The 22,398-nt window shown below is 37.4% G+C and overlaps 1 protein-coding gene across 2 annotated transcripts in view; it reads left to right on the top strand.

Moving 5' to 3' along the window:
* The first annotated feature begins 542 nt into the window (after positions 1-542).
* Positions 543-22,398, top strand: part of KMO (kynurenine 3-monooxygenase) — a 60,391-nt gene continuing 38,535 nt past the window's right edge. The window contains exons 1-4 of one of the 2 annotated variants that reach the window (XM_054479004.2): positions 543-938; positions 17,358-17,427; positions 18,111-18,208; positions 19,378-19,467. In XM_054479004.2, the coding sequence (XP_054334979.1) occupies positions 885-938; positions 17,358-17,427; positions 18,111-18,208; positions 19,378-19,467 (312 nt within the window). In that variant the 5' untranslated portion in view covers positions 543-884. Of the gene's footprint in view, positions 939-17,357; positions 17,428-18,110; positions 18,209-19,377; positions 19,468-22,398 lie in introns of those variants that run through there. The other variant, XM_054479009.2, reaches the window with a different exon arrangement.

Below are 22,398 nucleotides of genomic sequence, written 5' to 3'. Positions count from 1 at the left end.
GTGAAGAAACAACTTCATTTATGTTCTTATTTTACATTACACCACATCATGTTCCAGAAAACAACTGCAATTCGCAAAGCATGCACAAAAGTATAACATTTAAAATGAAGTGAAAAAGACAAAAAAGTGAATAGATAATATGAAGTCAGGAATGAGTTTACAGAAGCATTGTGTCAGTCATCTCCCCTAGTGGTAATTAGACTCTAAATTTTCAATTCTAAAATTAGATTCTAAATTTTCTAGCATCTGGGCTGAAAAAGAAAAAGGGGAAGTATGGTCAGTTACACAATTCAAAATGTTGATCAGGAGAATATTAAGACCTTGCAAAAAATTTTCCCTGGTAGAGCCTGTTAAAAACAATCCATGAGGACCCTTTAGATGAAATTTTTGATTGGTCTTAATCACAAAAATGATCCACAGATGAATTATGAAACCATGTCATCTTACTCTCTAAGGGAGGTATAAGATGTTTTCGGACTTCAGATGAGAAGGGTTCCATTCATGGTTAATCATGAATGAAAATGAAACTAAGAATATATGCTGTAGAAAAAGAAGAAGAAAAGCCATAAGACTGCTTAAAAATTTCCGTGTCTTACACAGAAGACAGAAAAAATAGAGTGTCTCCAATTGGATGGATTTTTTAAAAAATTTGGTTATTGTAATGAATTTATTTTTTCTTAGAGCTGAGCTGATTGTACTTTGGCCAACCAATGGGTTAACACTGTCAAGGGAAATTAGCCCTGACTAAACATTGCCTCTGGCTCATAAATGCACTGGGCTTGGGGCGGTATAAAAACTCAGAGAAATCAGTGTGTAGGAGAGACACAAATCAGTGTCACTCAGTGACAGAAGCAACAATAATTGTGAAAAATACTTCAGCAGTTATGGACTCATCTGTCATTCAAAGGAAAAAAGTAGCTGTCATTGGTGGTGGCTTGGTAAGAATTTTCAGATGGATTACTATTGTTGGTGGTATTATATTAACTATTATTACTCGTAATGATTATTATTCATCACTTCTGCAAATTGTTAATTTTCTTGTGAAAACTCTGATATTTAAATACAGCTATTTTGTTTATTTTTTAAATATTTTAATTTTCATAGATTTAATATAGTATGAGTTTTAATCTGTTCTTTTTCAGGAAAGGTATTTTATAGCTATTAAATACAAAGGTTTTTGTTTTCCCTCATCATTTTGGTTTAGGATTTGTTAAAAAGCAAAAATAATGCAAATTGAATTTGATTTTATCCCCAAATTGGCTATGTTTTTAGAAACAGGAATTAGTCTCAATATTCATTTTAATAAAAACATTTGTCCCGCTTTGTTGAATAACTCAGTTAATGCTGTCTAATGAGAATAAAAAGGTCAAGAAACATGAAGCTAACATCAAAGTATCATGTTGAATGTTCACTAGTTATATGAGTAATTTGGAATAAGATTTATGTGGTCGCCTGACTTATTTGACTCTTCCAGTGGAGCACTTAAGGCAGTGGAGTGAGGTGTTCACCTCTCACTGAGCAAGTGACATAAAGGTGCTGGGACTTGCCCCACACCTAGCAAGACGGAAGGAGAGGTCACTCTCTGCTTTCATAGTTATGGTGCCAAAGGTAATTCTGTGTAACATGGGTCTGCTTCGATTCAACTTTGCTTTTTCCCCTCTCAGCAGAATTTCTGTTTCAGAATACAAACATCCCAATTAGTCAAGGTTAAATCATTTCCCTATCACCTTTGGTCAAATCGTTTGGAGACTTTTCATTAATTATTCATATATCCATTCAACAAAAAATTTATTGAGGGTGTATGTAACACTGTTCTAGGCTGAATATAGATGGTATATTTTATGCCACACATGTACTTATATAGTATATGCTGTCTTTTTTTCTGCCTTCCTTAGGGTCTTTTCCCTAAAGTGCTAGAACAGTTCTTTTAACATTTCTGATTCTAAATTTTCATTTAGAAATGCTATCACATGATGTGTCGGTCACTGGTTGGGACATGTGTCATCACTGCTTCATACTAGGCTTGTGTCCAATCTGTCCTATCAAAATGTTGCACAAAATGAGAATTCATGTGTTCAACAAAATCTGATTACTTACTATGTGCCAATATTGTTTTAGATAGTAGGGATGCAAGGGTGAGAATTTCAGAGAAGAAAAAGACAAGGAAGAAGAAAACAAATAAGATAATTTCAGTTAAAGAGAAGCACTATGAAAGAAATGAAAACAGGGTAATGCTGTAGAGAGTATCTTTGGGAGTACCTGTTTAGAATGTGGTCAGGGACAGCCGCTCTGCTGAAGGGACATGTGACCGGAGACCTGAATGATCAGATAGAACTAACTACGTGAAGATCTTGAGAAAGAGCATTTCAGGCAGAGGGAACAGCAGGAAGAGAAACCCTCGGGCAATAATGAGCTGCCCAAGTTCAAGGAGCAGAAAGAAAGGCAGGAACTGCATGAGGCCAGAGAAGAGTAGCTGATGAGGCCAGAGAAGCTGACAGAGCCAGATCTTGTAGGATCTTAGAGGTCCAGGCAAGAAGATCAGATTTTGTTCAAATTACAATGGGAAACTATTGGAGGACTTTAGGCAGGAAATTAAGTTGTGATTTTAAAAGGTCCCTTGGACCATTATGTGGAGAATGACTAGGAACATTTTAAGAAGACAAGATAGACCAGTTAGGAGGCTGTTACCTTAGTTCAAGACTTGGACTAAGGTGACAGCAGTGATGTCTCATTTTAAAAATTGTCTCTTAGAAATCCAAGGGAGAGATAACAAATATGCGATTGGATATATGGTTTTGGGGGGCCTAAAAATGTGGGTGTCATCCATGGATTTCTCCCTGAATAATATGAGATCATCATCATGTAACCACATCATACATATGCTGGAAAATAGGAGACAAAAATTACTACTTGTGTATTAGGAAGCAACTAAAATTCCTCCGCAAAAGAATTCTATCCATCCTATTGCTCAAGTCCATGCTTAGGCATCATGTTCGATTCCTTTTGTCATTTTGTGCAAACGCTTATTCTTCTTTCACTCCATCAGTAAGCCTTGAGGCTCTATATCCAAAATACATTTAAATTCTAGCCATTACAACCACCCTGGCCCAAGCCATTATCATCCGCCATCCTTATTCCTGCAACAAGCTCCAAATTAGTCTCCCAGCTTTAACTCCTATTCCCTTACAGTCCGTACTACACACCACAGCCAGAAACATCCTTTTAAAACATGAGTCTGATCATTATCATCCCCTGCTTAAAATCTTCCAATGATCTCCCATTACAAATAAAATAAAACCCAAACTCTTTACCAAAGGTCTTGTCTGAACTGAGCCTGTCTGCCTTTCTGGCTTCACCCCTTTCCCTTTTTATTCGTTAATCTTATCTACCAGTATCGGAAATTACACACTTTGGGTTTTTTTTTTTAACCTGTTTCTTAGATATTTACTCCAACTAGGATATAAACTCTTATTAACCAATGTATTCCAGAGGCTGGAATTATGCCTAACATTATGTATTGGGTGGATGAATAAATGAGAGGAATGAGAAAACTTAATGATATAAAGGTGAAAAAATAATAACAGATGCATGTTTGAATATTGAGAAAATTATTTTTAAAAGTATTGACTAAATAGAGCAATTCAAGAAGGTTAATGTCTTTACATAGAGGACAAGATTACATTTTTGCCCATCTTCTTCTGTTTTTTTTCCACCCTCCCTTCCTACCTCGTCCTTTCCATAAACCATATCCTAGTACCTTACACTGTCTAACACATTAAAGGCTCTCCCCGGCCCCTAGAAAAAAAAAATGGCAGTTGAGAACTTTTACTTAGATGTCCAAAAAATATAGTGAACTTCCCTCAGTTCTTATCAGTGGTAGCTTACCATGTCTAGTAACCTTGTCTAATGAAAAGCCACCCTAAGAAGTTGTTCTTGCTCTGATGTAGTGATCTTCTGATCTTGGGTTAAACCAATTGATTTCCTTTCTTTGAAGACATGTTCAGTCAAAGAGATCAACAAATCAGTAAAGAAACTCCTAATGAGAAACAAAAGGTAAAAGAAGCTAAACTATAATCATAAACCAGGTAAAGTTTAAATATTGAAAAACGAGTGGGAAAAGATGTTAAAATAGCATTTCAAGAACATTGACCTAAATATTTAGAAAAACCACTGTATTGACTGATATTTTCCTCCTTGTGTGAATTACAACTCCCCCATCCCTCCTCTAGCCAATGGGATTACCTCCTGCTAGTTCCAGAAGGTAATTGCAGGACAATCAACCTGTGAAGGCTTCTCCTCTCTTTAAATGCCCACAGGGCTTTGTTTGTTATTATCAAATGCTGCCTTCTATTAAAATTTTGTTATGCATAGTTTATTCCCCATAGAAGCTTTTTACTTCGTAGGTCTAAAGATTATTTTATCTTTGGCTCCTTCTACCTTTATAAAGGTTTCCCAGTGCCTTATAATGTGAACCACACTAAAATATTTTCTGTGCATGAGTTTGATTTCAGAACAAAGTGGAGAATCACTCTTTTAGAAGTTATGGGAAATTTTTAAATGGTTTTTTTAACACAATTATGTCATGAGGAATGTAGTCCTTTCAGTGAGTAACTTAAAAAAGGATTTGGAAAATAATCTCAATTTTGCATGCTGGAAGGAGTTCTACAGGTGTAGCTTTTCAATTCTAGCACATCATTTCAAAAAAAACCTACATTACAAAAAAACTGCCATACAAACTGCCTTACTTCATGTTAGAGTGATATGTTTTCTTTTCTTTATGAAGGGAGAGAGAAGTAGACAAGCCAGAGAAGTAAACAAAGGCCATTTAACCTAAACAGACGTCCTTAATCCACGTCTGAATTCAGTCCTTGAGACTCAGAAAATACTGCTTTTGATAACTGTTTTCAGTGTTTACAGATATGACGAAAGTGATCAGAGCAAAAAGGCACCATTTCAGTGACAGCTAAAGCTACTCAAGACATATTTTTTGACTGAAGCCAAGAGCCTTGGCTGAGATGGCTATTAAGCATTCCAGTCTCAGCTGTCTCCTGCTGTTGCAATGTATGTCCACTATTCTAGCATGTATTTTGGAGATGTATTTGAGGATATCATTCAAATATTTATTCTGTTCCTTTCTTCAAAAAAGAAACCCCAATGTAGAGAGTTTTGTGATCTACTCTGCCTATGTTTGACCCAGCAAAGTTCTCCATTTAGTAGTATTTAGAGGGTGAGGAGATTTGTACATGTTTTGACTTATTGTTGATAATTGTGCCCTGCCCCCTGGAATTCAAGTCAAGTCAGTGGCCTCTCCTGATGAAATTGATTTTGAGGCAACTTGACATTGACTCTATGAGGGTTTATGTCTCACAGCTATAGATGTTAAATCCTGTCATGGATTTATAGGCTCAAAATGGTATTGATGCCAAACTGTCCCCAAATGGTGTTTCTGTTCTGTTCTTCTTAGGATTTTTCCATCTCACCACTTACTCTTCACTCAGCTTCACGGGATGGAAAAAGCGTCATTCAGTGAGGAGACTGGGAATAGCAGAGTTTGCAACCAGCTGGACGCTCAGGAAATCTTACCCTATGGGTCTCAGTTTCTTCCTCTTGGGCTAAAACTAGATTGCTAGTTTTTTAACACTAAAATTCTACTGCTTCTTTTTCACACTTTCTCGCTCACAGATCTCTAGCTTTGTTCTCAACCTACTCCTTTCTAAAAAAAGAAATCAAATGTCACCCAGAATTTTCACTTTCCCTGAGGTAAACGTCCTCAGTGCATATGAACCATCAAATGGCTTATAATCCTGGGTTGAGGTCTACACAGAATTTGATTCAAGTGCATACTTTTTACTTTTTGCAAATATTAATGAATTATACCATGAAAAAAACATAATTACTGTTAACCTTTATTGTTATTATTTTATCAATATGAAAATAAACTAAGCTCTATTTGCTCTACTCTTGTTTTGATACCAAACCAGGCTTGTTCTGCCCAGCATGCAGTAACTCGGTTACTGAGATAACAAGTGTATTAATCCGTTTTCATGCTGCTGATAAAGACCTACCTGAGACTGGGCAATTTATAAAGAAAAAGAGGTTTAATGGACTCACAGTTCCACGTGACTGGGGAGGTCTCATGATGATGGTGAAAGGCAAAAGACATGTCTTACATGGTGGCAGGCAAGAGAGGGCATGCAGGGGAACTCTCCTTTATAAAATTATCAGATTTCATGAAACTCATTCACTATCATGAGAACAGCATGGGAAAGACCCGATCCCATGATTCAATTACCTCCCACTGGGTCCCTCCCACAACACATGAGGATTATGGGAGCTACAATTCAAGATGAGATTTGGGTGGGGACACAACCAAACCATATCAACAAGTTTTGCAGTAAAGAGAAGATTTTATTCACAGGACAGCCCAGCAAGGAGATGGGAGAACAGCTTTCAAATCCACCTCTCTGAAGATAGGGCTTAGAGATATTTATGGGGCAAAGAAGCGGGGTGGCCTAAGGTGTGGGGAAAGGTGATTAGCAGTGGGGAAAAATGAATAGGAGTCTGAGCATGCATAATCAAGGTTCACTACTCTTCATAGGACACATGTTCGGAAAATGGTGGCATTAGCATGCTCTGAAGGTGAAGTTTTTGGCCTTCTGGTATCAGAAAGTCACTTCTTGGGCATTTTTGCAGGCCCAATTGAAGGGTCTGCAACTCTCTTCTTTCCTTCTTCTATCTGCTTTCTCATTCTCCTATTATCCTTACTTCATAGTAATAAGGCCCAGGAGTCAATGGGGGGAGGTAGAAAGAGGGTTGGTGGTCTCTTTCAAGTAGTTTATACTGGGTAAGAGCTGCCTGCCTAGTTCCTGAAAACAAAAACAAAAACAAAAACTTTAAGCAACTATTACCATAGTGACATACATGCCAGAGACATTGTCTATAAGGAAGCTAGTGACAGATTAGATGTATATTGTTTGCCTACATGACTTTTAGCTATATGGGCTTTGAAATCAACTAGAAGGAAGCAATAAAAAGCAAGCAAGGCAGGCTGTTTGGTGGGCCTCACCATGTTAGCCCTGGGTTTCAGTTTTCTATTTCATAGGCTCTGAGCCTTCTTAAGTATGAAAAACTCTCATTAGTGGCCCATATCTAGCACCTTCTAAAAACAGAGGTGGAATGGATTTCTTTGTGGCTGTGCCTCATAAATCCCACTCTCACCTCAGGGAATTCATCCCTCAGAGATTCCTTCATTTGCTATCTGGTGGGAAGTACCTGGAATGGAACCAACAACTTTAGACAGCTCCAAACTTTGTTAAGTGCCTGCAAAGAGTGTGTCTTTCATTCCTTCTCATTTGGCCCATTCTCCTCCCAAATACTCTCAGATTATTTCCCTTCTGTCTATATTCACTCATGCATTCATCTAGTCCTCTATCTGTCCACTCAAAGAAAAAGAGCACCCTCATACACTGTTGATGGTAATATAAGCCGGTATTTTTTTCTTGGAAAACAACTTGAAAATATACACATCTGTAGTCTTAAAAATAGTGGGGATTTGGCTGGGCACAGTGGCTCAGGCCTGTAATCCTAGCACTTTGGGAGTCCGAGGTGGGTGGATTGCCGAGTTCAAGAGTTCGAGACCAGTCTGGGCAACATGGTGAAACCCCATCTCTACTAAAACACAAAAAAATTAGCCAGGCATGGCAGTGTGTGCCTGTAGTCCCAGTTACTCAGGAGGCTGAGGCAGGAGAATTTCTTGAACCTGGGAGGCAAAGGTTGCAGTGAGCTGAGATCGTGCCACTGCATTCCAGCCTGGGCAACGGAGTGAGACTCCATCTCAAAAACAAAACAAAACAAAACAAAAAAAAAAGATTTCCAGAAAGCAGCAATAGCTACTTCACCCTTGAAGTTGGCCTAAGCATGGCATTGCATTCAGAGAAACAACTGTCCTTCAGCCAATGAGAAATTAAAAGCAAATAGAATCTAATGTGGGCTCTCAAAAACATCAAATCTGGAGTGTATTCAAAACTCGCAACAAAACCTTCTGAAATGATCTTTCCCCACTCAATCTGAATCTCTTTCATGTGCTTTGCAGTTATTCCAAAAGCAAGACAAAGGAAGATTGAGCAGGCTCCTCTTACACTCTAGACCATCAATATTCTTTCCCCAGCTCACTTCAGACTCTCTTCTTTCCCTCTTTGTTTTCTCATTCCCCCATTATCCTTACTCCATTCCCCCACTAGTAATAAGGCCCAGGAGCCAACGGGGCACATAGAAAGAGGGTGTGGAGCTCAGAATTGGCTGGTGTTTCAATCCCTTTTATTCAAAATTGCCCTTTGGTGGGCCCTTTCATTAGTGAGATTTTATCAAAAGAAACATGTATGCATCATATAATTGTCCATAATGCTACAGAATTAAAATAACTTGAATATCCAAATACAAGCACACTGCCTACAATAAAATGTAATGCAAGTATTAAATACTTTTACTTCAGACATCTTTTGACATGGAAATGTATTTAGGGTACACTTTTCATTTTTTTTAAAGAAATTATGAAAGAAATATACAACCTGTTATCATTTTGAAAAGAAATATCATGTATTTTATATACATAGAAAATGTTAATATTGGTTGCCATTGATGGTCAAATTGTGAGAAATTACTTTTTTCTTCACATTTACCTGTATTTTCTAATTCATTAGAATTTGTGGTTTGTATCAGAGATAAAAAGATAGACAAAATACAAGCCATACAAATATTATTCCTCTCTGGGAATTTACTACCTGGTGGAAGTCAGACAAGACTATAAATAAATAATTCAATGTACTTGAGACATTAAAACACATCTATATACATATATATATGTAAATATACATAATTACAGAAGAAAAGGCAAACAAGTCTTTTGGAGGAGTAGAGGTATCAGGAAAAACTACACTGAGGATAGGAGTCTTAAAGGAAAGGTAGACATTTTCCAAAAACTGAATATAAGGCAGGGAAGGATAGTATTCAAAGGCATGGAAGAATAAAAGTGCATGGCATATTCAGAAAACATATAGTAAATTTAGTATGCCTATTACAGATGGTGCAAGAGAATAGTGCATGAGATAGTGCATGAGAATAGTGCATAATGAACTGGAGAAAGAGGTCGGGATCACATGTAAGAATCTATTATGTCATGTTGAAAATTTGGAATTTTATCCTGAAATGATGAGGAGCTAATAAACAACTGTAAGACAAAAACAATCATTCAATGTCTGATTTAGAAGATAATTAGTGATTGGGCATGATGGCTCATGCCTATAATCTCAGCACTTTGGGAGGCCGAGGCAGAAGGATCACATGAACCCAGGGGTTTGAGACCAGCCTTGGAAACATAGCAAGATCCCGTCTCTACAAAAATTTAAAAAATTAGCCATGCATAGCAGCACACCTGTAATCACAGCTACTTGGGAGGCCAAGGAGTTCAAGGTTGCAGTAAACTATGATCTCAGCCTTGCATGCCTGCCTGGGTGACAGAACAAGACCCTGTCTAAAAAGAAAATAAAAAGAAGATGACTAGTTCTAGTGCAGAGTACAGATTGAATGCATACAGACTGGGGAAAGAGGGTTATTAGAAAACTGTTGCAGTAGCCTGTAAAAGCTAATGAGGGCCCCATGTAAGGACAGGGCTGTGGGTAGCAGAAGATCTATTGTGAGAGAGACTGAAGAGGAACAATCAATAGGACATATTGCCTAATTTCATGTGTACTGGTAGGTAGAGAGGGGTGTTAAATATTCACTGAGCTATCCTGGTTGGGTGAATTAGTGAGTGCAATTGCTCTTCTCTAAGATATGAAATATATAAGGAGGAAGAAAGTTTATGGAATACAGAATACAGAAGAAGGAGAATGAGAAGGTTGAGGAATGGGAATAAGTCAAATTTTAGCTATGTTGAGAGGGAGATGCCTATAGACAGGTTCAGTAGTCACAGATGGAGTTCAGGACAAAGATCAAGACTAGAGTAAAAGTCATAAATTTTCTTAAAAGCATGCAGGAATGTGCATCACTCACCTTCTCATAAGAGGGAAAATCAAGACCACTGCTTGGCTTTAGAGACCAATTCCAGATGACACAGATTAGAGAACTCAGGGTAAGGATTAAATAATAAAACAATATTTGGCATAACATATGCAATCCTGGAAGATGTAATATTTACTAACAAAGTATGAAGACACTGATGTGCTTATTGCATTGTAAGTAGAGTTAACAGTCTGCTTCTTCTCATTGCATTTGATCTATACCCAAAGATCAAATTCTTGAGACATCAAACTATAGTTTCATGACCAAATATGGATTTCAAACACTATTAACAAGCTTTTTAAAAGTTAGATAGACAGAAAACTCAGAAACATTCATGATTCTTAAGGATTAGGGAAGGTGTTATATGCTTCATTAAGTCAAAAGTAGTTGACACATGTTTAATATTGCACTATTAGATTAATTTCAAACATATTATATCAAAAGACATAAAATGTATGGAATTTTTATAATCCTGTTTCCTCTTCCTAATAGGATCACAGTTTTTCCCTTTCCTTCTTTCTTTTTATTTTTTTGTTGCTTATCAGTTCAATGTAAGATTCAAGGGTCAACATTTATAAATTTAAATGGTTTACAGTTTTCTCATGATCATTGGCTACTTGAACAATTGCTGCTAGAGGGGTCACATGGGAACTGACAGAAAAGCTCAGCAACGGAAGACTGGAGAAGCATATCTCAGCATTTATAGAAAGGAAATATTCAAATAATATTTTTAAGTGGTAGGTTAGGCATCCCTACACAGCACATGAGCTGTAAATAAGGAAGTATGAAGAGACAGAAGAAGAAAGTGGAAAAGCAAGATAATGATACATTGGGTAAATCCATAATTGTGTAACCAAGGAATGCCCCCAGAGTCTTGTACACACAAACAGGCTAGACTGGTTATTCATAAAATGTTTAATTTGCAAAATTATTTTGTGAGCAAACACCTCACTATCGTGAACGTTTGGTGCTTCAGAACAAATACAGAAACTTTTCATAATTGTTCATGTCCTTACTGGGAACAGTCCTGTCTCTATTAAGGCTTTACCCTCAGAACCAGAATCAAAAAATCGTTTTGTTTCTCCCAGCTGTCTAACCCTGCCCAATTTCTTCTCTCCTGTGCTATCCTCCTTCGCTATTTATGCTCAGGAACCCAGCTGTGCCTTAACCAAGAGTTTGTGGTACACTTAGCATGCTTTACACACCACATTTTCTTTCCACTTACGTATTTATGTCTTAGTCCTTCCTGCCAGCATAACAACTCAAGATGGCACTGACAGTTATTCCCAATTAAGCACTTTTTACAGAAAGTGAGAAGGGAAAGAAAATTACAGTCTGAAAGCTATATTGTCAGCCACGCACATTACTACCCCTTCTGGCTGAACTGACATAACATCTACCATTGTATTTTTTCTTTAAATTTATTTGAACCTCTGTTACACAGAATTGGGATCATATTTATACAAGCTTTATTTCATTACACACTATTATGACTGGTCTTGGAGAAAACACTTTTACTTCCTTGTTTGTTTATTAATAATAATAATAATAAGCAGCCATGAATCTACTACTCAACACAAGAAGTGATAGATTGCCAGTGACTTCATCAACTCTGTACTTCACCCCCACCCATTAGAAGCATTATGCCAGATCTTATTTATCACTCCCTTGCCTTTTTATATATAGTTTTATCATTTATTATTTACATATTTATCTCATACATACATGTACATATGAATACTACTTATGTGTTTCAAAAATTATATATTTTCATATGTCTATAGTTTAGTCCTGATTGTTTTTATTTTGTATCATGCAGTATAAAATTATCTGAGTCTTATTTTTTCACTTATAGTCTTGCTAATATATTCATATCATATTTCACTGTGTGAATATGCCATAATGTGTTCATTCATTCCTCTCTGAAGTCATTTGGGCTATTCCCTGCTTTTTTGTTTGTCTATTTTAGTTACGAAAGGTACTACACTGAACAACCTGGCACATGTCACCCAATATACATATAGCAAAGGTTTCTCTTGTGTATATGCCTTTAAGAGGAATTGCTGGTTTGTTCAATATGTGAATATCCAACTTGAAAAGATAATTACAAGCAATGTGTAGGAGATTCCATTAGGTCTCATCTTCTCTAGCCCTTAATATTTTCATGAACCTAAGTTAGATTTAATCTTATTGTGCCCACACTACCCGAGATCCCTTATTCTCCCATAAAAACCATTAATACATGTTTAGTTGGCAAACATTTAAGTGTTGGAAAGGTATGAATTGGCATCTTCCAACCTTAGAAGGATTGAGGCAGAATCTCCACCTTGGTCAGCCCTCCTCCTCTGAGATCCTGGAATCAATTTTCATCAAAGAAAAGGAACATGACAAACCCATGCAACCAGACCATTGGCCCATCATTGGCTTAGAGCTGATTTTATTCCAACACAGTCACTGAGAGCTTTGTTTGCAGCATTATATATTGTAGCTCCTTTACTGTGGTTGAATTTTTAGGAGATGGATGAATGGATTTCTTGCTTCTGAATACCAGTATCTCTCCTTTTAGGCCATTTCCCTACATTAGATTTTCACTGATCACTTGCTTTTTATATTGTGGCTTTAGTGTCCTACTTGTCTTTCTCCCTACCTGTTTTCTCAGTAAGAGAGACTCATTTCTATTAGGTTGATGCAAAAGTAATTGCGGTTAATGGTAAAAACCGTGATTCCTTTTGCACCAATCTAATAAATGAACCTCCTGTGTCTTCATTCCAACTCTCCTGACCCTGTTGTCTTTTGTGATAATTGACTTCCTAAAAGAAAGAAGCAGAAGCTTCTGGACCAGTTAAGGACTATGCTTGGAAATGGCTCAAGGGTAACTTCTACTGCATTTTTTTTTATCAAAGCTACCACAGGCCCTTCTAGATTTAAGAGACTGTAGAAATAAACCCCATGTGTTGATGAAGGAGTATCAAGATCACACTGGAGAAGAGTACGTAGGATAAAGGATATCATCATGACCATCTTTGAAAAATACAATTTGCCACATTTGTCAAGAAAAAATTAATCTTTTTCATGTGTGTTTTCTAGAAATTGACTTATTCTTTTTGTTTTTTACATTGATTTTTACCTGTGAGCCCAGAGCTATTTTGCAAGGGGTCTGTGAAATAATATGCATACAAAATTTTGAGCAAGTAGGATAAAATTATATGACTTAAACACATAATTATTTTTAAAGTATATGTAGATGATTTGTGACTAAATTTATTATACATTTTTAAACAATCCATGTTAGAAATTCAAATAATATAAAATAATCTGCAAATTTTTAATGTAAGAAGTGGGCCTCCATACTCAAAAGTGGTTCATTAAGCATTGATACATTTATGTGTTTGTCTCTTTTTACTAAATAGGGTGTTTACTGGGCACAAGGACTTATCTTGGTAACCTTTGAGTCCCTAAAATTTAGCAGATTAAGTTATGTTTGGTAGGCACTCAATAAATTTTGGCTTCACTTGGTTACAAACTTTACTTAAAAATGTAATCTCTACCATTATTTATACACTGAACAAATATATATGAAGCACTTACTATGTTACAAACACAATGGTAGATGCTAGGAATAAAATGGTGAGCAAAACCTGTTGATAGCTTAGAAGGATAGACAGATATTGATTATAGAATCACTCTAAAGATGTAAATTTTCTGTTGTTGTAAGCTCTTTGTATTAGTTTTCTAGGCTTGCCAAAATAAATAAATTACCACAAACCAGGTAGCTCAAGAAACAGAAATGTCTTGTCTCACAGTTCTGGTGCTAGAAGTCCAAAATCAAGGTGTTGGCAGGGTTGGTTCCTTCCGAGAGCTGTGAGGGAAAGATCTGTTCCGAGTCCCACTCCATAGCTTGTAGATGGAAGTCTTCTCTCTGTGTCTCTTCACATCATCTTTTCTCAATGCATGTCTGATTCCCTTTTTTATAAAGACACAAGTCATATTGGACTAAGGCCCACCCTAATGATATCATCTTAACTTGATTACCTATATTAAGATCCTATCTCCAAATAATGTAACATTCTTATGGTACTGGGGGTTAGGACTTGAACATATGAAGTTGGAAGGATGCAATTTACCCCAAAGATAAAGGTCAAAATGCTGTGAGAACTCGTAATTGCAGGATTTGAGGTAGGGTGGCCCAGGAAATCTTTTTTTAGAGAGTGAAGCTGAGTGGAGACCTGGAGGATGAATGGAAGTTTACTATGTAAAGAAGAAAGATAACATTTCTGGCCATGGATATAATACATGCTAAACCCCTCAGCAAGAGGCAGCATGGCGAATACGACGGCTAAAAGAAGGATAGCAAGGCTGGGGCAAAAGGGTGACATGATCGGATTTGTATATTTTAAAATGTGGGGAAAATCTGAGGCCTATGGTGATGTCATTTTTATCCAGAGAGGATTTATGTTTGTTTCTGTTGGGTGGCTGTGATTACCAGCAATCAAAAATTAATGCAATCTGATCAGGACTAGAGCTGATTTCCAGACAGGCCCTTGGATCATTGGTTTCCTTCCAGTGCCCTTCTCCTGGGATGTACCTGTTTAGGGTCCTGATCTAAAACCTAAGGGGTTTATCAGAACCTGCCCTCCTGAGCAAGGGGTGCAGGAGTGTCCCAGACTCCAAATTTTGTACTTCTAGTTTCATGAGTCTGTCAAAAGTTCTGCTGAAGTCCTCAGCCTCTCTTGCATTTGTAGATGCCTGTAGGCATGGCTCCAAATGCCAGGTCATCTCTCTGCGTCTCCTTTTCCTCTCAGTAGAGGTATTAGTTCAAATGACCTATTACACCATCACCCTAAATGACTGCTTGCAGAAAATAAATTGGAAAGAGCCAAAATGAATGCTGGTAGAATACACAGAAAATTTGATATTAGTTAAGCATAATGATTCCAGTAACTAGAGGCAGAAAGGTGAAAATGAAAAGAGATGGGTAGATGGAAAAACATTGTAAGGTAGAATTGGCAGAACTGGGACTGGAGTATCAAGCAGAGGTGGTGACTCCTAGCTTTCTAGTTTGAGCAACTGGATGGATGGCACATCATTCACTTACATAGGGAATATGTGGAGAGAGTTGATGAGATGGGAGTCGATGATCGCAAGTTTCAATTTGGATCTGTTGATTTTGAGGTGCTTTGAGACATACAAGAAGCTATATCACTTAAACATTTGTATGCATGAGCTCAAAGCACAGATCTGGATAGGAGACATAAATTTTCACATAATCATGGGTGGAGAAGACAGACTTGGATGTAGATTTGAGAAACTCCAATATTTGTCTGTCTTTGCAATGGTGACAGAGGAAAAGTGGGACTGGCCAGAGACGTATGAAGAAAACCAAAAAATGAGAGAAGGTTACTGTTTCCAGAAGGTCTAGTTAACGGTGTTGACTACTGTTGAAAATTCAAGTGTGATAATTATATACAGATGACTTTGCCAAATACAAGTTGCTAGTGATGAGGTAGTAAACTACCACAGCATATATAAAGCTACTGGGAGGGCAACACTCTAAAGCTTTAAGAAGACAATAGATCAGAAAAAATTCTTTATGATCTCAGAATAGGCAAAGATCTCTTGAACAAGACATTTGTAATTGCATTAAAAATAAAATGACAATTGTAATTGCATTAATAATAAAGCAAAAGATTGATGAATATGGTTACATTAAAATAAACAGCTTCTCATCCTCAAAATAGACTATAGCATTTAAGAAGCAAGGCACAGAATGGAAGAAGATATTTTTAATGTTTAAAAATGCCAAAGACTCTATATTCAGACTCTATGAACAACTAAAAAAAAGAAAAAGAAAGAAAAGAAAAAAGATAGGCAACCCAACAGAAAATGGGCAAAAGACCTAAACAGACACTTGGTGAAAGAGGAGATCCAAACAGCCAATCAATATATGAAAAAGAGCTCACTGCACTCCAGCCTGGGTGACAGAGTGAGACTCTGTCTCAAAAAACAAACAAACAAACAAAACAAAACAAAAAAAACAAAACTGCTCAACTTCTTTAGTAATTAAGCATATGCAAAGTAAAACTATATTCCTCTCCGACTTACCAGCTCCCACCCTTCCACTCCACAATAATGAAAAGTTTGAGAACATCAAGTGCTGGCAAAGATAAATTCTCAGAAGCTGCTGGTGGGAAAACACATTACGACCAAATTTTGAAAGAGTTTGGCATCATAAAAGTGAAGGTACATAAACTTTTGACCAGATATCCCACTTCCATGTATAGAACCCTCAAAAAAAATCATCATATATGTACCAGAATTCCTGCACCCACAAGAAAATGTTCTTTGAAGCATTGTTAACATATTCCCAGACCAGAAACAACTCAAGTGTCCTTTGACAGTAGGATAGATAATCTGTGATCTTTTATTTAATGAAGAATCATACAGTAATAAAAAAAAGATGACCTTAAGTTTACATGTAATCATGTAAATGAATCCCATAATGTTGCCTTAAAGAAGCAAGATGCAAAAACAAACAAACTAAACACATACACACACACACACACACACACACACAGTGTGATTCTAACGATATGGTAAAAAAAAAAAAAATGGGTAAATGGCTGGGCACAGTGGCTCTTGCCTATAATTCTAGCACTTTGAGAGGCCAAGGTGGGACAATCACTTGAGCCCAGGAGTTTGAGACCAGCCTGGGCAACATAGTGACACCCCATCTCTCCAAAAAAACTTTAAAAAAAATTTTAATGGGTAAGATTAAAGTATATTGCTTAGAAATATGTACACCTAAAGGCTAAAATATAAAAAAGCAAGAATGGGTTATCACAAAAGTCAGAATAATGTTTACGTCTATGTGAGAGGAAGGGGACTGTAACTGGGGAGGAGGTGGGGGTAGTTTTGGAGGAATGACGCTATTCTACTTTTTGACCAGAGTAGTGGTTATAAGGGATATAAGGTTATAAAGAATTGCTTTCTAATTATTCCGTAAGATATATATGTTTATGTTTTTTCTGTTTGAAAATTACCTCACTATAAAAAAGTAAAAAAAAAAAAACTACTTCTAAAATTATATTACTTAATCTTGAATAAATATTGCTATTTTTGCCACTGATACTTTTCAGTAGAAGTTGAGTAAATCAATGTGATAAATAAGGCTAGTAAAATATGACCACATGAGATGTGAGGCTAGTACAATATAGCCATACATGATGTTTCATTTTGCTGCTAAAAATTCCCTATATTTGTGGAATCAGATAAATATTTAATTTTGTTTAAATTTCTAGGTTGGCTCATTACAAGCATGCTTTCTTGCAAAGAGGAATTTCCAGATTGATGTATATGAAGCTAGGGAAGGTACGTCCATGGTGAAAAATGCAGGATGAAGGCTGGGCACAGTGGCTCCCGGCACTTTGGGAGGCCAGGGCAGGTGAATCGCTTGAGGCCAGGAGTTTGAGACCAGCCTGGGCAACATGGCAAAACCCCAACTCTACAAAAAATACAAGAATTAGCCTGGTGTGGTGGTGTGTGGTAGGAAGATTGCTTGAACCCAGGAGGCAGAGGTTGCAGTGAAGTGAGATCGTGCCACTGCGCTCCAGCCTGGGTGAAAAAGCAAGACCCAAAGAAGAAAGAAAGAAAGAAAGAGAGAGAGACAGAGAGAGACAAAGAGAGACAGAGAGAGAGAGAGAGAGAAAAAGAAAAAAGAAAGAAAGAAAGGAAGAAAGAAAGAAAAGGAAAGAGAAAGAATTAATTGCAGGATGTGGTTCTAATTCTTTGACTTATTTTTCTTTAGATTTTCTGAACTTAAAAAGTTTCTTTAATAAAACAATTTTTTTAAAAAAATATTTTTTTTTAAAAAAACACCAACTATCTAAATTTAATTTAACATAAATTTACTGCTATTAGCATTTTCTTTAGAAGAGCTACGAAGTTCTTTAATTTGGTTCTGAATGAACCAATTGTCCAGGTGCAGTAATTTTGCTCATCCTAGACTAGTATATAAAGTGTGTGTAACATGGAGTCTGCTTCCAATGTCTCAGATACTCGAGTGGCTAACTTCACACGTGGAAGAAGCATTAACTTAGCCCTTTCTCATAGAGGACGACAAGCCTTGAAAGCTGTTGGCCTGGAAGATCAGGTACTTAATGTGTCTTTCTTACGGAAGATAATGCCTGGTATTTTTCAACAATTGCGTGGATTTGATTTCATCCTGGCTTAAAAAGTACCATTTAATACCAAGAATCTCTGCATGAAAACTCATTCTACTAAAGCTTTTAAAATTCGAAATTTGGCAAGAGGGTGAACATTGGACACTCGAGGCACCCGAGGGGGACCCTGCAACTGGATGATTGCTTCCAATACTGCTTCCAATACTGATTGCTTCTCAACAGGATGGTGCATCACTGCCTGTAGAAAGTGAGAGTCAAGATGGCATCCAGGATAAAAGGAGCCAAATTCCTTTTTTTTCAGTTGCACAGGCCCATAATCTCTTATCTACAACTCTATACTCCAAAAAAACTCTGAAAATAGAAAGCTTCTCATCGTTCATTGAGTAGCAAAACCTGACCTGACATGAGACTCTTTGTAGTCTTTTAAAAATATCATTTAGCATAAATATGTTTTGCTACAGAAATTTTGTGTTTGATTATGGGTTGGGTTTATGTGATATCCAGCATATGTGTACTACACTACTTTCTAAAATTGAAAAATTCTGAATTCTGAAACCATCAAGCCCCATGAGTTTGGATAAAGAATGGTGGGCCTATAGTAGATTTTCATCATAGGAGCTTAATGTTGTAGAACTTTTCACCGTCTACGTGTCACTTGGTAATATAAACAGACGTGATAGATGTATTTTTCTTGATACTACTTTCAGTGACAATGTGTCTTTGAGCTGATAATACAAGTAAATATGAGTGCTATTTGCATTCCTATTATTTTCTCCCAGATAGCAGCAGCCATGTGTAAGAAAACACTTTGCATTGAATGTTAGGAGCCCTGGGTTTTACTCCTCATAATCTCCCTTTTTGTCATGATGAGAAAATTACTTAACCTCTGTAACAACAAATCACTTTCCTCAATCTGTGATATTTGATTTAGATCAGATAAATTTTAAGCTGGTTCTAAGAGCTTCAGGACCACCATTTTCATTGAAGGAGTTTCTACCACGTTGGGCTTCTATGATCTTTCACAATTTTTAAAATTTCTTGGAGAATATATGAAATTACATTTAAAAATCAGCTTCTATATTTCTTGCATAATGCCATGTTACTGTCATTGAAGTCAATATTTCTGGCTTCATTTCAGATTGTATCCCAAGGTATTCCCATGAGAGCAAGAATGATCCACTCTCTTTCAGGAAAAAAGTCTACAATTCCCTATGGGACAAAGTCTCAGGTAGGTTTACCCCTGAGATCATTGTGCATTGATTATAAGGAAGTCAACGTCTGGAACTTGCCTCTTGCTTGATGGCCCCTCTCTCTCCAGCCCTATCTCTGACATTGCTTGGCTCAGTCTAGACCCCAGGAATACAGATACTAGTTAGCAAGTTTATTCAGAGGAGATACTCAAAACAAGCTCCAGCCCAGAACATTCAAGAAGAATTAGCTGTTACTGCTCTTACTGTGTCATTTTTTGCCTTTGCACTGCCCTGCTACCTGGGACAGCCTTTCCTTCTTTTCTCCTTTTCAATTAGATAGAGAAGATGACTATCTTATTTGTCATCAAGCATAATGTACAAGAACAATCTAGAAGGTTTCATGATGCTGTTGCCCTTCCCTAACTCACCCTCTTGCTCAAAATTGGGCTTATAATAGAATGTATGGAATGATCCAGAAATGCTTTCAGTACTACATGATTTCTAAAACAACAGAGGCCAGATGAAGATGGAGAGTTTATGAAAGGAGACTCATTATCCTGCTCTGTGTTTTCCTTATCTTTCACACAGTAACACACAGAACAGGGGGAAATATGTATTTGTATTTTATCTAATTAGACCTTCTGATTCTGTTTCTTGAGAGAAAATGAATGCACCAAACATCCATCGACAGGAGAAAAACTCTAACTTGCTTTATTTTTAACCAGCTATGCCTCCTTTTATGAAGTGCAGAGTCTGAGTGAGATTCATATTCTTCTAAGTCTCTGACCCTCAGCAGAGCTCTCATTGAAACTAGACCTGTGCTTCTCAAACTCACCTGGGATCCTGTTAAAATGAAGATTCTGATTCATTAGGACTGGGATGGAGGCGGAGGTTCAACATTTCTAACGAGCTTCCGGGTGTTTACTTCTTTCACTGAATTGAGAGTGAAATCAACGTAATCGTCTCACTGTTCACTTGTATTAACAGGGAATGTCCTGAGGAAGGCCAACTCATCATAGCCGCCCCCGCTTCAGAGACTGAACCAATAATGTATCCATAGATAAGATACGGTTCAAATATCAGAAAAGCTAAATGAGGAGAGGGACTTGGAGCTGACACCATCACCCCCACCACCTTGTCTGTGTGTGTGTGAGTGTGAGTGTGTGTGTGTGAGAGAGAGAGAGAAAGAGCGTGCATACATTCCCCAAGAGAGTGAAAGCGTTGATGTGAGTTCCCATTTTGTGGCCTTCAACGCATTACAAGGAGGAAACGGCCCCTCCCGCATCATTCCTGCTACTTCTCAATTCTTAAGAACCGAGTTTATGCAAAATTTACAGGGGCCCCACATACTTCAGTTTTTCTTTACCGTCACTTTTGTATCTCAGTTAAATATGGCGGCCTCCTTGCCCTTTAAGAACTGCATAAAATTGCTTTACCTGGTCAGTTCCACAGCCTGTGGGAGCACAGAGCCATTCCCATGACTCCGGGATTTCTTCACATCCTTGAGGAGCCCACCTTCTCTCGGCCTCCTTTGCCTCTTGGTACCCCACTCCCTCTCACTTGGTATTGGCCATGTACCATGTTGGTCCGGATTTGAAATATACCTCCTCCACCAATTCCCACAGACAACACTCGCTCAAAAGATGCATGAGTGTGTTGAAGACCTACGGGTCATGAAGAGACCTCCTTGTGGATGGCACGGGCAATGATTTAGAAATCTCTAACCTGCAAATTTTGACCTCCAAAATCCTTTCGGACTCCCTTCCCTGGCCTCCCTCCTTCAGCTGTTTTTTCTTTTGAACTTTCTCCAACGTGATGTCCAGATTCTTCTTGTCTTGCTGGGTCCTCCCATCTTCTCCCCAAACTGCCCTGGAAACTGTCAAAATATTCCCTAATATACAGAGCAGGTCAGAGTTCCTCAGTTCTTAATCCTAACTTCTTATGCTCAAAATAGAGAAATGGCTCCCCCTTAGCAGAAAACATTCTCATTTGAAGGCATTGAGAATAGAGAAAATAAACTTTTTTTTCCTAATATGTCTGAGGTAGTCAGTACTACAACTAATGTCTTACAGGTCTCCAAAGATGTATCTAAACTTTTTTAGGTTTTACTATTATCTTTTTGGTTATAGAGGCCACTTTATAGCGCTTGACTTGTTTATTCTTATTTATTCTTCATCAGACCAATCTTGTAGAATAAATATTGGAGAAGTAAGACTTGATGGGAATGACTCAAATATTTAGTTATGATATAATACTGTCCAAAGATATGGAGTAGACTAGAAAGGGACATTCTGGTGTTCCTGTAGGGCTGACAAGTCTGTCAGCTCCCAGATGACTGATGTGGAAAGAAAATATTTTCCCCATGTAAATTAATCTTCATAATTTGGGCCAAGCACAGTGGCTGACACCTGTAATCCCAGAACTTTGGGAGGCCAAGGTAGGTGGATTGCTTGAGCCCAGGAGTTCAAAACCAGCCTGGGCAACATGGCAAGACTGTGTATCTATAAAAAAATTTAAAAATTAGCCGGGCATGGTGGCATGCACCTGTAGTCCCAGCTACTTGGGAGACTAAGGTGGGAAGATCGCTTGAGCCTGGGAGGTTGAGGCTGCAGTGAGCCATGATCACGCCACTACACTCCAGCCTGGGGAACAGCAAGACCCTGTCTCAAAAATTTAAAAAAAATTAAAAATTAAAAAACCTTTATAATTTGAATGTTTCCTAACATAATTTAAATAGCAAGTTTGATTTCTGTTGAAATACAGTCTATTAATAACTTAGCTTTGAGGCAGAGAATGAAGATGTTTCTGTTCATTTTAAATTATACAAAGACCGGAATTTCCTCTTCAGTCATTGCCACTAACCAAGTCATTTTTACACCAAGTATAGATTTAGCTGTCAATGTATACTTCTATTTTTGGATGAGGTGAAGATTTATAAATTAGTATATATGTGTTAAAAATATTTGTTA

This window comes from Pongo pygmaeus, chromosome 1 (genome assembly GCF_028885625.2).
Source record: "Pongo pygmaeus isolate AG05252 chromosome 1, NHGRI_mPonPyg2-v2.0_pri, whole genome shotgun sequence".
NCBI lineage: Eukaryota > Metazoa > Chordata > Mammalia > Primates > Hominidae > Pongo > Pongo pygmaeus.
The sequence above is the reverse complement of the archived record's forward strand: the minus strand, read 5'-3'. Positions and strand labels throughout refer to the sequence as shown.